At 43.3% G+C, this 13,238-nt stretch overlaps 1 protein-coding gene across 1 annotated transcript in view; it reads left to right on the forward strand.

Annotated features, from left to right (window-relative positions):
* Nucleotides 1-3,597: 3,597 nt before the first annotated feature.
* LOC311111584 (protein mono-ADP-ribosyltransferase PARP14-like) overlaps nt 3,598-13,238 on the forward strand; it is a gene marked incomplete at its 5' end in the record, with an annotated part of 51,025 nt that continues 41,384 nt past the window's right edge. The window contains one exon of the mRNA XM_084154347.1: nt 3,598-3,769. Within this exon, the coding sequence (XP_084010473.1) occupies nt 3,598-3,769 (172 nt within the window). The remainder of the gene's footprint in view (nt 3,770-13,238) is intronic.

Below are 13,238 nucleotides of genomic sequence, written 5' to 3' on the forward strand. Positions count from 1 at the left end.
TCACACTTATAGAGCACAAAGACAAATGAATGAGGAAATGACTCAAACTTGAGGCACCTAGAGTCAAAGGAAGGACGAAGAACCCAAAAGCAAAAGCCAAACGCAGACCAAGCACCCATACACTCCCCCCAGCACACCTCAGTCTGCCAGGACCCAAACCAATCCGGCAAAGAAGACAAACGTTTTTATTCTTGTGCAGATCCTTAAAGTTAAATCATTCAATTGCTCTCTCAATTTCTAGGAGCTCCTATTTTCTCACATTAAACTTTGAACTGATTTAGTTGCTGACAGGACAAAGGATCTTCTCGTTATGGAGAATATCACAGAAAGGAAAAATAAGGCTGAGGAAGAGGAGGAAGAGGAGATGAAGGCTCTTAAAAAAGAGGTGAAACTGTTGAAGTTCCAGAATGTCTCTGCAGAGAGGTATGTATTGCTATAGGCATGTTTGTACTGTTATTAAGGACTCACCTGAATGTCTCTCTTCTGTCTGTTTCTCACTCTTTTCAAATGATTGAATTGAAAACAGATTTATTTGTTTCTGTTTTTCAATCTCATGAATAGCCTTGCTTATAAAACTTGAAGCTGTCCCCCAGCCTCCAGCCTCTCGGGTCACTGCCCAACCACCAGCCCCTCAGGTCACTGCCCAATCACCAGCCCCTCAGGTCACTGCCCAACCACCAGCCCCTCAGGTCACTGCCCAACCACCAGCCCCTCAGGTCACTGCCCAATCACCAGCCCCTCAGGTCACTGCCCAACCACCAGCCCCTCAGGTCACTGCCCAACCACCAGCCCCTCAGGTCACTGCCCAATCACCAGCCCCTCAGGTCACTGCCCAAGCACCAGCCCCTCAGGTCACTGCCCAACCACCAGCCTCTCAGGTCACTGCCCAACAACCAGCCCTAAAGGTAAGTGCTTAATTAGCCATTCAAAAAGTGTATTTGTCATCTTTTAACAATGGACAGTGCTAAGATATTAGTGTATGATTATGTTACCATTTATACAGCCAGGACCATCGGCAGAGGGGATTACCCCTTTGGGCATAAGTACTGCCACGCTGCAGGCCTGCGGTAGAGTTGGCACCTCCAACACAGCCATGGTTAAAGACCTGGCTGTGGCTGTGTTTGGGAGGGTGGGAGGTGATTGCTACCCATGGATTATCTGGAAAAATTGGAAATGCCAATAAAGGGACTTCAGCAAAGCCGGCCCTTGATGAGGGAAAAGTCAAACTGATAATTGGTAAGGGAAACATTTAGATACTAATGCAGCACTACAAAGTTATTTCCAGTGGCAAACCCATTTATTAACTCATTAAATGTTTTACTTTGACCCGATTTGGATTTGTAGAAACTGTGCAAAACAAGTTTCCAGATATACCCCCCAAATTCATTGGAGCAGCACTGAGGGAGAAGATGAATGATGAGCATAAACTTCACATCAGGTATACAGTACCAGTCAAAAGTTTTAAAACACCTACTCATTCCAGGGTTTTTCTTTATTTGTACTATTTTCTACATTGTAGAATAATAGTGAAGACATCAAAACTGTGAAATAACACATATGGAATGATGTAGTAACCAAAAAAGTGTTAAACAAATCCAAATATATTTTATATTTGAGATTCTTCAAATAGCCACCCTTTGCCTTGATGACAGATTTGCACACTCTTGGCATTCTCTAAACCAGCTTCACCTGGAATGCTTTTCTAAAAGTGTTGAAGGAGTTTCCACATTTGCTGAGCACTTGTTGGCTGCTTTTCCTTCACTCTGCCGTCCGACTCGTCCCAAACCATCTGAATTGGGTTGAGGTTGGGGGATTGTGGAGGCCAGGACATCTGATGCAGTACTCCATCACTCTCCTTCTTGGTCAAATAGCCCTTACACAGCCTGGAGGTGTGTTGGGTCATTGTCCTGTTGAAAAACAAATGATAGTCCCACTAAGCCCAAACCAGATGGGATGGCGTATCGCTGCAGAATGCTGTGGTAGCCATGCTGGTTAAGTGTGCCTTGAATTCTAAATAAATCACAGACAGTATCACCAGCAAAGCACCCCCACACCATAACACCTCCTCCTCCATGCTTTACAGTGGGAAATACACATGCGGAGATCATCTGTTCACCCACACATGTGTTTCACAAAGACTCAGCGGTTGGAACCAAAAATGTCAAATTTGGACTCCAGACCAATGGACAAATTTCCACCGGTCTAATGTCCATTGCTCGTGTTTCTTGGCCCAAGCAAGTCTCTTCTTCTTATTGGTGTCCTTTAGTACTGGTTTCTTTGCAGCAATTCGACCATGAAGGCCTGATTCACACAGTCCCCTCTGAACAGTTGATGTTGAGATGTGTCTGTGAAGCATTTATTTGGGCTGCAATTTCTGAGGCTGGTTACTCTAATTAACTTATCCTCTGCAGCAGCGGTAACTCTGGGTCTTCCATTCCTGTGGCGGTCCTGATGAGAGCCAGTTTCATCATAGCGCTTGATGGTTTTTGCGACTGCACTTGAAGAAACGCTCAAAGTTCTTGAAATGTTCCGTATTGACTGACCTTCATGTCTTAAAGTAATGATGGACTGTCGTTTCTCTTTGCTTATTTGAGTTGTTCTTGCCATAATAAGGACTTGGTCTTTTACCAAATAGGGCTATCTTCTGTATACCCCCCTACCTTGTCACAACACAACTGATTGGCTCAAACGCATTAAGAAGGAAATAAATTCCACAAATTAACTTTTAAGAAGGCACACCTGTTAATTGAAATGCATTCCAGGTGACTACCTCATGAAGCTGGTTGAGAGAATGCCAAGAGTGTGCAAAGCTGTCATCAAGGCAAAGGGTGGCTATTTGAAGAATCTTAAATATAAAATATATGTTGATTTGTTTAACACTTTTTTGGTTACTACATGATTCCGTATGTGTTATTTCATAGTTTTGATGTATTCACTATTATTCTACAATGTAGAAAATAGTACAAATAAAGAAAAACCCTTGAATGAGTAGGTGTTCTAAAACTTTTGACCGGTAGTGTATATTTCTCTAATATAAATAAATTAGTGTTAGATACTGTTTTTTGTTTTAAGCCTTTCCCAAACCTTAACCCTTAAGTTAACCACTCGGAATTAATGCCTGAACTATCCCTTTAATCCTATCCCTAACCATTCGAAATGAATACCTACATTTAAGTTTTAGTTTCACCTTTGGATAGTTTGACTGACAGCTAAGATATGGCACCACATAGCAAAATTAAAACGTCATTCTGTTGACGAATTCTGTTGCAGCAGTTTTGCCACCAAGTATCATTTTATTTGGAGATTGTGCTCAATTTTTTTACACACACACACACAATTACAGTACATGTGCATTCCTGAAAATAAAGGATTTACTACACAGCCATTATTTGTTGTTTTTTCATCGACTTTAAGGAATAATTTCTGTAATCTATTTCTTTGTAATCTACTGTATGTTATGTTGCTGCAATAAAATGTTTCATTGTCAAATAAGATATTTATTTCATTAAAACATAAGTAAAAGTGAAACCAGAAAGAACACGCGATCTATATCTACAGCAGCCTACAGATTTGTTCCTTCTTTGGTGGCCAGCAGCAATGGCAGAAGCATACTCATTCTCTCTGCTTGTTGAGCTAGGAAACACTGATGTCCCCAAAGTACAAAACAAGTTGATAAAATATTTCCAGAGTAAAAAGTCCAACGGTGGTGATTGTCTAGTTGAAGTCTCAAATGGACAAAGAGCAGTTGTGCGGTTCCAGACAGAGGAAGGTGAGTTGTTATAAAAGTTCACTTGTTTTTCCACTAATTATAAAGGTTATGTGCATATTGAAATCAGTGTAACTTGGTCACAATAATGTTTTTATTTCACACTTTTTTCACATTCTTTCATAAAGAGCACATGTTCAACTAAAAGAACAAACATGTTTTCCCATCTCAAGAGGTTAAATAAACGACTATAGTAAGTTCCTATTATGCGCCAAAAAAAGTAACAGGGTTGACGATTTCATCTTAAGTCAGCCATGAATGACAGAAGGAATGGAAGGTTGTTATGTGCACAGGGAGGGTTCACCCAAAAAATGTAAATTGTTAAAACATTTCTAGCCTGTCTATCAATGGGTAACAGGGTTGACGTGTTATGCTCGACCTGCACATTTTTTCCACCACAAAACAACCAGGTCACCTGCTTTTACACTTTGATTTGACTATTAGATGTTCAATGGTTCTTTAGATTGGATCACTAATCACATGAAATAAATATGAAATTAACAATAATCTTCAGAAATGACTGTCAAATTAACAAAATAACTAGGGCTTTACAATGATGGTGAAAACCTGGAGAAATGTTGGGGTAAAGGGGTTGAAAATCTTCCTAGAAGTCACAGAGGGTGCACAGAGGGCCATGTCAAAATGCTGAGTTTTGGCTGTTGTAAGTCGTATAAAAAAATCTGATCTATAGAATGTTCCATGTGGTCTATATATTAAAGGGCCCTTCGTTTAATATAACAGGCTTTATTTGTGCACAATTTCTACTTCAAATATCAAAGGGATACATTTCGTGGAATGACCCATTTGCTGTAGAATAAAAAGTTCCATTGTCATATAAAGATAACAACAGTATACAATGTATTGTTATAAAAACATTGTCTACAGATGCAATCAAACATATTGGCACCCTTGCATGAAAACATATTTTCATGGAACACTGGTAACTGGGTGATAAAACATATTTTAGGTTTATACATGTATTTGTTTGATTTACAATTGAACAGGACCAAGTAAAAAAAAGTATAATCTAAACTGAAATGTAGATCTTTTACTTCAAAGTAAAAAATGGCCTGGACTTAATTATTCAGAATTCAAATTAATTTGGTTGGAGGCAACGATTCTCCTTAACTGTGCAATTTATCTCACCTGTGGTAAGTTGCAGCTGCCTACAGGGTAAAAATAGTTTGGAACCCCCCCCCCCTCCCCCCCACCCGGAAGATTCTGCTCCATTGCACTCCATTGTAAAGTGCAAGGGTGCCAACATATTTGACCGCATCTGTGTGTCCAAAATGGCACCCTATTCTCAAGTGCTACTGTTGGACAGAGACTTCAAAATGGCACCTACAGTTTTCCCTCTATATAGTGCACTCAGATTTGCCATTTATTCTAAAATACGACCATTTGCAAAATTAGGTAGTGTTTTTTGTCTTAGTAACATACTATGCTATTATTATATTTGGTTAAGTTATGTAGAATAAAATCATTATGTGATCTTGAAGACATTGATTCAGCTTTGATCTAACTTTATTAAAGGTCCAATGCAGCCGTTTTTATCTCGAAAAGTCAAAAAGAAACAAAAATAGCTTTTTGGATGTCACCATGCTGGCCAAAACTTCACCCCACCTAAACAATTTCAGGCGGTTTTTTCAAACAGCTCTTACACCAAAAAGTTTTTCACAATTTCAAATTAAATCTAATCACATTTTATTGGTCACATACACATATTTAGTAGATGTTATTGCAGGTGTAGCAAAATTCTTGTGTTCCTAGCCCCAACACTGCAGTAATATGTAACAATACACACCAATCTAAAAAGTTAAATAATGGAATGAAGAAATTTAGAAATATTAGGACGAGCAATGTCAAAGTCCGGAGTATATACTGTATATATACAGTAAATCAAATCAAATGTTATTTGCCAAATGAGCCAAATTCAACAGCTGTAGACCTCACAGTGAAATGCTTACTTACAAGACCTTAACCAACAATGCAGTTTTAAGAAAAATAAGTGTTAAGTAAAAAATAGATAAGTAAAAAATAACAAGTAACAAATAATTAGAGCAGCAGTAAAATAAAATAACAGTAGTGAGGCAATTGTGGTGTCCAAGACAACTATGCTGATAATGCTGTGATGATAAGAAGTCCGCTTACACTGTTCTTTGATTATAAAGATTTATTGTATCAAAGTTCACAGTATTAATTTACAGATATCTGCAGTTATATCTGGAGAGAAACGGCCAATCTGTTGATCCAATATGTTGTCTCTCCCCTTCTTTGTTTAAGACATGGTATTTATATCCTATGTGACATAGTATGGCGTGATTTTAATAAACCAATCCCCGGCTTTCACATATCTCCAAATGTCCTCTATTCCAAGAAACCTATGTAGCAATGCTTTTCCAAATGCTTCAGCAAAGCAGAGTAAAGTTCATCTATTACACCATTTGCAAACATCAGCAAAATCAATAGACCTTCATACACTACACTATATACAGGGGGTACCGGTAGAGAGTCAACGTGCGGGGGCACCGGTTAGTCAAGGTAATTGAGGTAATGTGGGTAGAGTTAAAGTGACTACGCATAGATAATAAACAGAGTAGCAGCAGCGTAAAAGAGGGGGTGGGGTGGGGGGGACAATGCAAATAGTCTGGGTAGCCATGATTAGCTGTTCAGGAGTCTTATGGCTTGGGGGTAGAAGCTGTTAAAAAGCCTTTTGGACCTAGACTTGGCGCTCCGGTACCACTTGCTGTGCGGTAGAAGAGAGAACAGTCTATGACTAGGGTGGCTGGAGTCTTCGGCAATTTTTAGGGCCTTCCTCTGACACCGCCTGGTATCGAGGTCCTGGATGGCAGGAAGCTTGGCCCCAGTGATGTACTGGGCCGTACGCATTACCCTCTGTAGTGCCTTGCGGTCAGAGGCTGAGCAGTTGCCATACCAGGCGGTGACGCAACCAATCAGGTTGCTCTCGATGGTGCAGCTGTATAACTTTTTGAGGATCTGAGGACCCATGCCAAATCTTTTTAGTCTCCTGAGGGGGAGAATAGGCTTTGTCGTGTCCTCTTCACGACTGTCTTGGTGTGTTTGGACCATGATAGTTTGTTGGTGATGTGGACACCAAGGAACTTGAAGCTCTCAACCTGTTCCACTACAGCCCCGTCGATGAGAATGGGGGCGTGCTCAGTCCTCTTTTTTTTCCTGTAGTCCACAATCATCTCCTTTGTCTTGATCACATTGAGGGAGAGGTTGTTATCCTGGCACCACACGGTCAGGTCTCTGACCTCCTCCCTATAGGCTGTCTCATCGTTGTCGGTGATCAGGCCTACCACTGTTGTGTCGTCGGCAAACTTAATGATGGTGTTGGAGTCGTGCCTGGCCATGCAGTCATGGGTGAACAGGGAGTACAGGATGGGACTGAACACGCACCCCTGAGGGGCCCCGTGTTGAGGATCAGTGTTGCAGATGTGTTGTTACCTACCCTTACCACCTGGGGGCGGCCCATCAGGAAGTCCAGGATCCAGTTGCAGAGGGAGGTGTTTAGTCCCAGGGTCCTTAGCTTGGTGGTGAGCTTTGAGGGCACTATGGTGTTGAACGCTGAGCTGTAGTCAATGAATATAATTCTCATGTAGGTGTTCCTCTTGTCCAGGTGGGAAAGGGCAGTGTGGAGTGCAATAGAGATTGCACCATCTGTGGATCTGTTGGGGCGGTATGAAAATTGGAATGGGTCTAGGGTTTCTGGGATAATGGTGTTGATGTGAGCTTTGACCAGCCTTTCAAAGCACTTCATGGTTACAGACGTGAGTGCTACGGATCGGTAGTCATTTAGGCAGGTTATTTTAATGTTCTTGGGCACAGGGACTATGGTGGTCTGCTTGAAACATGTTGGCATTACAGTGAAGACACTTGCCAGTTGGTCAGCGCATGCTCGGAGTACACGTCCTGGTAATCCGTCTGGCCCTGCAGCCTTGTGAATGTTGACCTGCTTAAAAGTCTTACTCACATCGGCTACGGAGAGCGTGATCACATAGTCATCCGGAACAGCTGATGCTCTCATGCATGCTTCAGTGTTGCTTGCCTCAAAGTGAGCATAGAAGTGATTTAGCTCGTCTGGTAGGCTCTAGTCACTGGGCAGCTCGCGGCTGGGCTTCCCTTTGTAGTCTGTAATAGTTTGCAAGCCCTGCCACATCCGACGAGCATCGGAGCCGGTGTAGTACAATTCAGTCTTAGTCCTCTATTGACTATTTGCCTGTTTGATGGTTTGTCGGAGGGCATAGCGGGAGTTCTTATAAGCGTCCGGGTTAGAGTCCCGCTCCTTGAAAGCGGCAGCTCTACCCTTTAGCTCAGTGCGGATGTTGCCTGTAATCCATGGCTTCTGGTTGGGGTATGTGCATACGGTCACTGTGGGGACGACGTCATCGATGCACTAATTGATGAAGCCAGTGACTGATGTGGTATACTCCTCAATGCCATATTCCAGTCTGTGCTAGCAAAACAGTCCTGTAGCTTAGCATCTGCGTCATCTGACCACTTCCTTATTAACCTAGTCACTGGTACTTCCTGCTTTAGTTTTTGCTTATAAGCAGGAATCAGGAGGATAGAATTATGGTCAGATTTGCCAAATGGAGGGCGAGGGAGAGCTTTGTCCGTGTCTCTGTGTGTGGAGTAAAGGCGGTCTAGAGTATTTTTCCCTCTGGTTGCACATTTAACATGCTGGTAGAAATTAGGTAGAACGGATTTAAGTTTCCCTGCATTAAAGTCCCCGGCCACTAGGAGCGCCGCCTCTGGATGAGAGTTTTCCTGTTTGTTTATGGCCTTATACAGCTCATTGAGTACAATCTTAGTGCCAGCATCGGTTTGTGGTGGTAAATAGACAGCTACAAAAAATATACGCCGATGTAGCGTATATCTCGCCAGCTGTTTGTTATCCATGTCGTCGTTCAGCCACATTAATGTCACGTTTGTAGGATATCCTTGATCTTAGGTCGTCCATTTTGTTTACCAATGATTGTACGTTGGCTAATAGGACTGATGGAAGAGGCAGATTACTCGCTCGCCGTCGGATCCTTACAAGGCACCCCAACCTAAGTCCACCATATCTCCGTCTCTTTCTCATGCGAATGACGGGAATTTGGGCCTAGTCGGGTGTTTGTAGAATATCCTTTGCGGCCGACTCGTTGAAGAAAAAATCTTGGTCCAATACGAGGTGAGTAATTGCTGTCCTGATATCCAGAAGCTCTTTTTGGTCATACGAGACAGTGGCAGAAACATTATGTACAGAATACCAGTCAAAAGTTTGGACACACCTACTCATTCAAGGGTTTTTCTTTATTGTTACTATTTTCTACATTGTAGAATAATAGTGAACACATCAAAACTATAAAATAACAAATATGGAATCATGTAGTAACCAAAAAAAGTGTTAAACAAATCAAATTATATTTTATGTTTGAGATTCTTCAAATAGCCACCCTTTGCCTTGATGTCACGATCGTCAGGGAGAGAAGTAGACCAATGCGCAGCGTGTTGAACGAACATTGTATATTTATTATCTTCAGTGATAATGTATACAACAAACAAAACAACAAACGACTCGTAACGTCCTTGGTAACAATGACCAACACGGAACAAAAACCCACAAACCCAAAGGGAAAACATACAGTTTAAATATGGCTCCCAATCAGAGACAACCAGCCAACAGCTGACACTCGTTGCCTCTGATTGGGAGTCACTCAGGCAAAACATAGCAATAGACGAACTAGAACCCCCAACATAGAAACACACCACATAGAACAAACACACCCTGGCTCAACAACTAGAGTCCCATAGCCAGGGTGTGACAGTACCCCCCCCTAAAGGCGCGGACTGCGACCGCGCCTCAAAAAGAGCAAAACAGGGGAGGGCTGGGTGGGCATACCTCCTCGGCGGCGGTTCTGGCTCCGGGCTTGACCCCCACTCCTTCTCTAACCCCCCAAAGTACCCCTGGTCCGGTCTGGCCCTGCTGACCAGAGCTGAACTGAACACTGGTGGAGCGGATTGCTCTAGCTCCGGCGTGATGCAGCACCTGACCGGTGCCAGACCCGCCACTGGTGGAACAGGCACGGGCCGTGCCGGACTGACGACGCACACCACTGGCTTGGTGTGGGGAGCAGGAGCGGGCCGAGCCGGGCTGACGAAATGCACCACTGACTTGGTGCGGGGAGCAGGAGCGGGCCGAACCGGGCTGACGAAGTGCACCACTGACTTGGTGCGGGGAGCAGGAATGGACCGTGCCGGGCTGACGACGCGCACCACTGACTTGGTGCGGGAAGCAGGAACGGGCCGGACAGGGCTGACGAAAAGCACCACTGACTTGGTGCGGGGAGCAGGAATGGGCCGGACTGGGCTGGCGACGCGCACCACAGGCTTGGTGCGGAGAGCAGGAACGGGCCGGACAGGGCTGACGAAACGCACCACAGACTTGGTGCGGGGAGCAGGAATGGGCCGGACTGGGCTGGCGACGCGCACCACAGACTTGGTGCGGAGAGCAGGAACGGGCCGGACAGGGCTGACGAAACGCACCACAGACTTGGTGCGGGGAGCAGGAATGGGCCGGGCCGAGCTGGCGATGCGCACCGTAGACTTGGTGCGAGTGGCAGGAACGGGCCGGACAGGGCTGACGAAATGCACCACAGACTTGGTGCGGGGAGCAGGAATGGGCCGGGCCGAGCTGGCGATGCGCACCGTAGACTTGGTGCGAGTGGCAGGAACAGGCCGGACCGTACTGGGAACACACACCACTGGCCCTACGTGGGGATCAGGAACAGGCCGGACCGGACTGGCAACACACGCCAGTACCTCTCGCCGTGCCTCTACATCTTCCACCCCCTCTTCGACCAGTGGCCCCCGTAACCTGGCGGCCTCCTCTGCCAATCCGCTGGGCCGCTCTGCCGCGGTCTCCTGCTGGCCCGTCGTCCACGGCGTTAGCCCCCCCCTAAAAAATTTCTGGGGGTCTCTCTTCCCCGTGGGCCAGGCCTCTATATTTCTCGCCCAACTCTCGCTCTCCTGCTTCCAACTCCAGCCATTCTGCTCCTCCTTTGGCTTGACCCAGTCGAGACTCTTCCTCAACTGTTCCCAAGTCCATCCACTCTGCTCTTTACAAGGCTGGACCCAGTCGAGGTTGCCACGGAGATCTGCAAGCGATTCCCCTGGCGATGGCTCCTGGACACGCTGCTTGGTCCAGTTTTGGTGGGTTTTTCTGTCACGATCGTCAGGGAGAGAAGTAGACCAATGCGCAGCGTGTTGAACGAACATTGTATATTTATTATCTTCAGTGATAATGTATACAACAAACAAAACAACAAAGGACTCGTAACGTCCTTGGTAACAATGACCAACACGGAACAAAAACCCACAAACCCAAAGGGAAAACATACAGTTTAAATATGGCTCCCAATCAGAGACAACCAGCCAACAGCTGACACTCGTTGCCTCTGATTGGGAGTCACTCAGGCAAAACATAGCAATAGACGAACTAGAACCCCCAACATAGAAACACACCACATAGAACAAACACACCCTGGCTCAACAACTAGAGTCCCATAGCCAGGGTGTGACACTTGATGACAGCTTTGCACACTCTTGGAATTCTCTCAACCTCATGAGGTAGTCACCTGGAATGCTAGGGTGATGTATAGATGATTAAAATCATATGATCCACACCAGATGAGGTTATGTGCATATTGGAATCAAATGCAAAAGTCTGTTTATAAGGTACATTATAGTAGTAGTAGAAGTAGTAGTAGTAGTAGTGTGTTGCTAGGTAATGACGTAAACTATGGCACTTTTAATGAATGTACTGGCCACGTGTATGTTGCCTAGTATATCATGGGCAGGATAGGCTCTAACAATGGGAATTCCAAGCCACCCTTTGTATAAAATAGTTTCACATATGAAGATTGAAGATTCAACAAAAGCACATTTGAATTCTGCAATTTAAATGTAAAAATATTAAATCATGTCGGGTTTCTAATATGTTTTCTGTAAATTATTGTAGGCTACAATATTTGCTGTCGAATAAAAAATGACATTGTCCTATAAAGCCCACTACACAATGTATTGTTATAAGAACCTTGCCTATGTCCAAAAAAGGCACCCTATTCCCAAGTGCTATTCTTGGACAGAGCCTTTGAAATGCCACCCTATGTACTGCACGCAGATTGGCCATTTATTCCAATCACGTAAAACTAGCCAGAGGAAAAAGCGAAAGTTAAAAGAACTCATCACACCCTGCAGTAAGATTCTACACTGAGTGTACAAAACATTAAGGACACCTGCTCTTTCCATGACATAGACTGACCAGGTGAATCCATGTGAAAGCTGTGATCCCTTATTGATCTCACTTGCTAAATCCACTTCAAATCAGTGTAGATGAAGGGGAGGATTTTTAAGCCTTGAGACAATTGAGACGAATTGTGTATGTGTGCCATTCAGAGGGTGAATGGGCAAGACAAAATACTACGAAGATGTTTTTAATGTTTTATACACTCAGTGTATATCTGCTTTTATTACTTTATGCCCCCAATGTTCTTACTAAATTAACCTTTGCCTACTTAAAGTTTCCTGCAGTCAACTACCAAAAGCACCCTCTTTGGACTCAAGAGTTTGGCCTTTTATATATATATATATATATATATATATATATATATATATATATACACAGTCCCAGTCAAAAGTTTGGACACACCTACTCATTCCAGTTTTTTTTTAAATATTTACTATTTTCTACATAAAATAACACATATGGAATCATTAAGTAACCAAAAAAGTGTTAAACAAAACAAATATTTTATATTTGAGAGCCCACACGCACAGGCACACAATATAGTTTTTACATTAGTGTTGTAATGATTCTCTTATTTGGTTACATACACTACCGGTCAAAGGTTTTAGAACACCTACTCATTCAAGGGTTTTTCTTTATTTTTACTATTTTCTACATTGTAGAATAATAGTGAAGACATCAAAACTATGAAATAACACATATGGAATCATGTAGTAACCAAAAAAGTGTTAAACAAATCAACATATATTTTATATTTGAGATTCTTCAAATAGCCACCCTTTGCCTTGAAGACAGCTTTGCACACTCTTGGCATTCTCTCAACCAGCTTCATGAGGTAGTCACCTGGAATGCATTTCAATTAACAGGTGTGCCTTGTTAAAAGTTAATTTGTGGAATTTCTTTCTTTCTTAATGTGTTTGAGCCAATCAATTGTGTTGTGACAAGGTAGGGGTAGCATACAGAAGATAGCCCTATTTGGTAAAAGACCAAGTCCATATTATGGCAAGAACAGCTCAAATAAGCAAAGAGAAACAACAGTCCATTGATACTTTAAGACATGAAGGTCAGTCAATCCGGAACATTTCAAGAACTTTGAACGTTTCTTCAAGTGCAGTCGAAAAAACCATGAAGCGCTATGATGAAACTGGCTCTCAT

The sequence above is a fragment of the Coregonus lavaretus genome (genome assembly GCF_964263955.1).
Source record: "Coregonus lavaretus genome assembly, chromosome: 37".
Lineage (NCBI taxonomy): Eukaryota > Metazoa > Chordata > Actinopteri > Salmoniformes > Salmonidae > Coregonus > Coregonus lavaretus.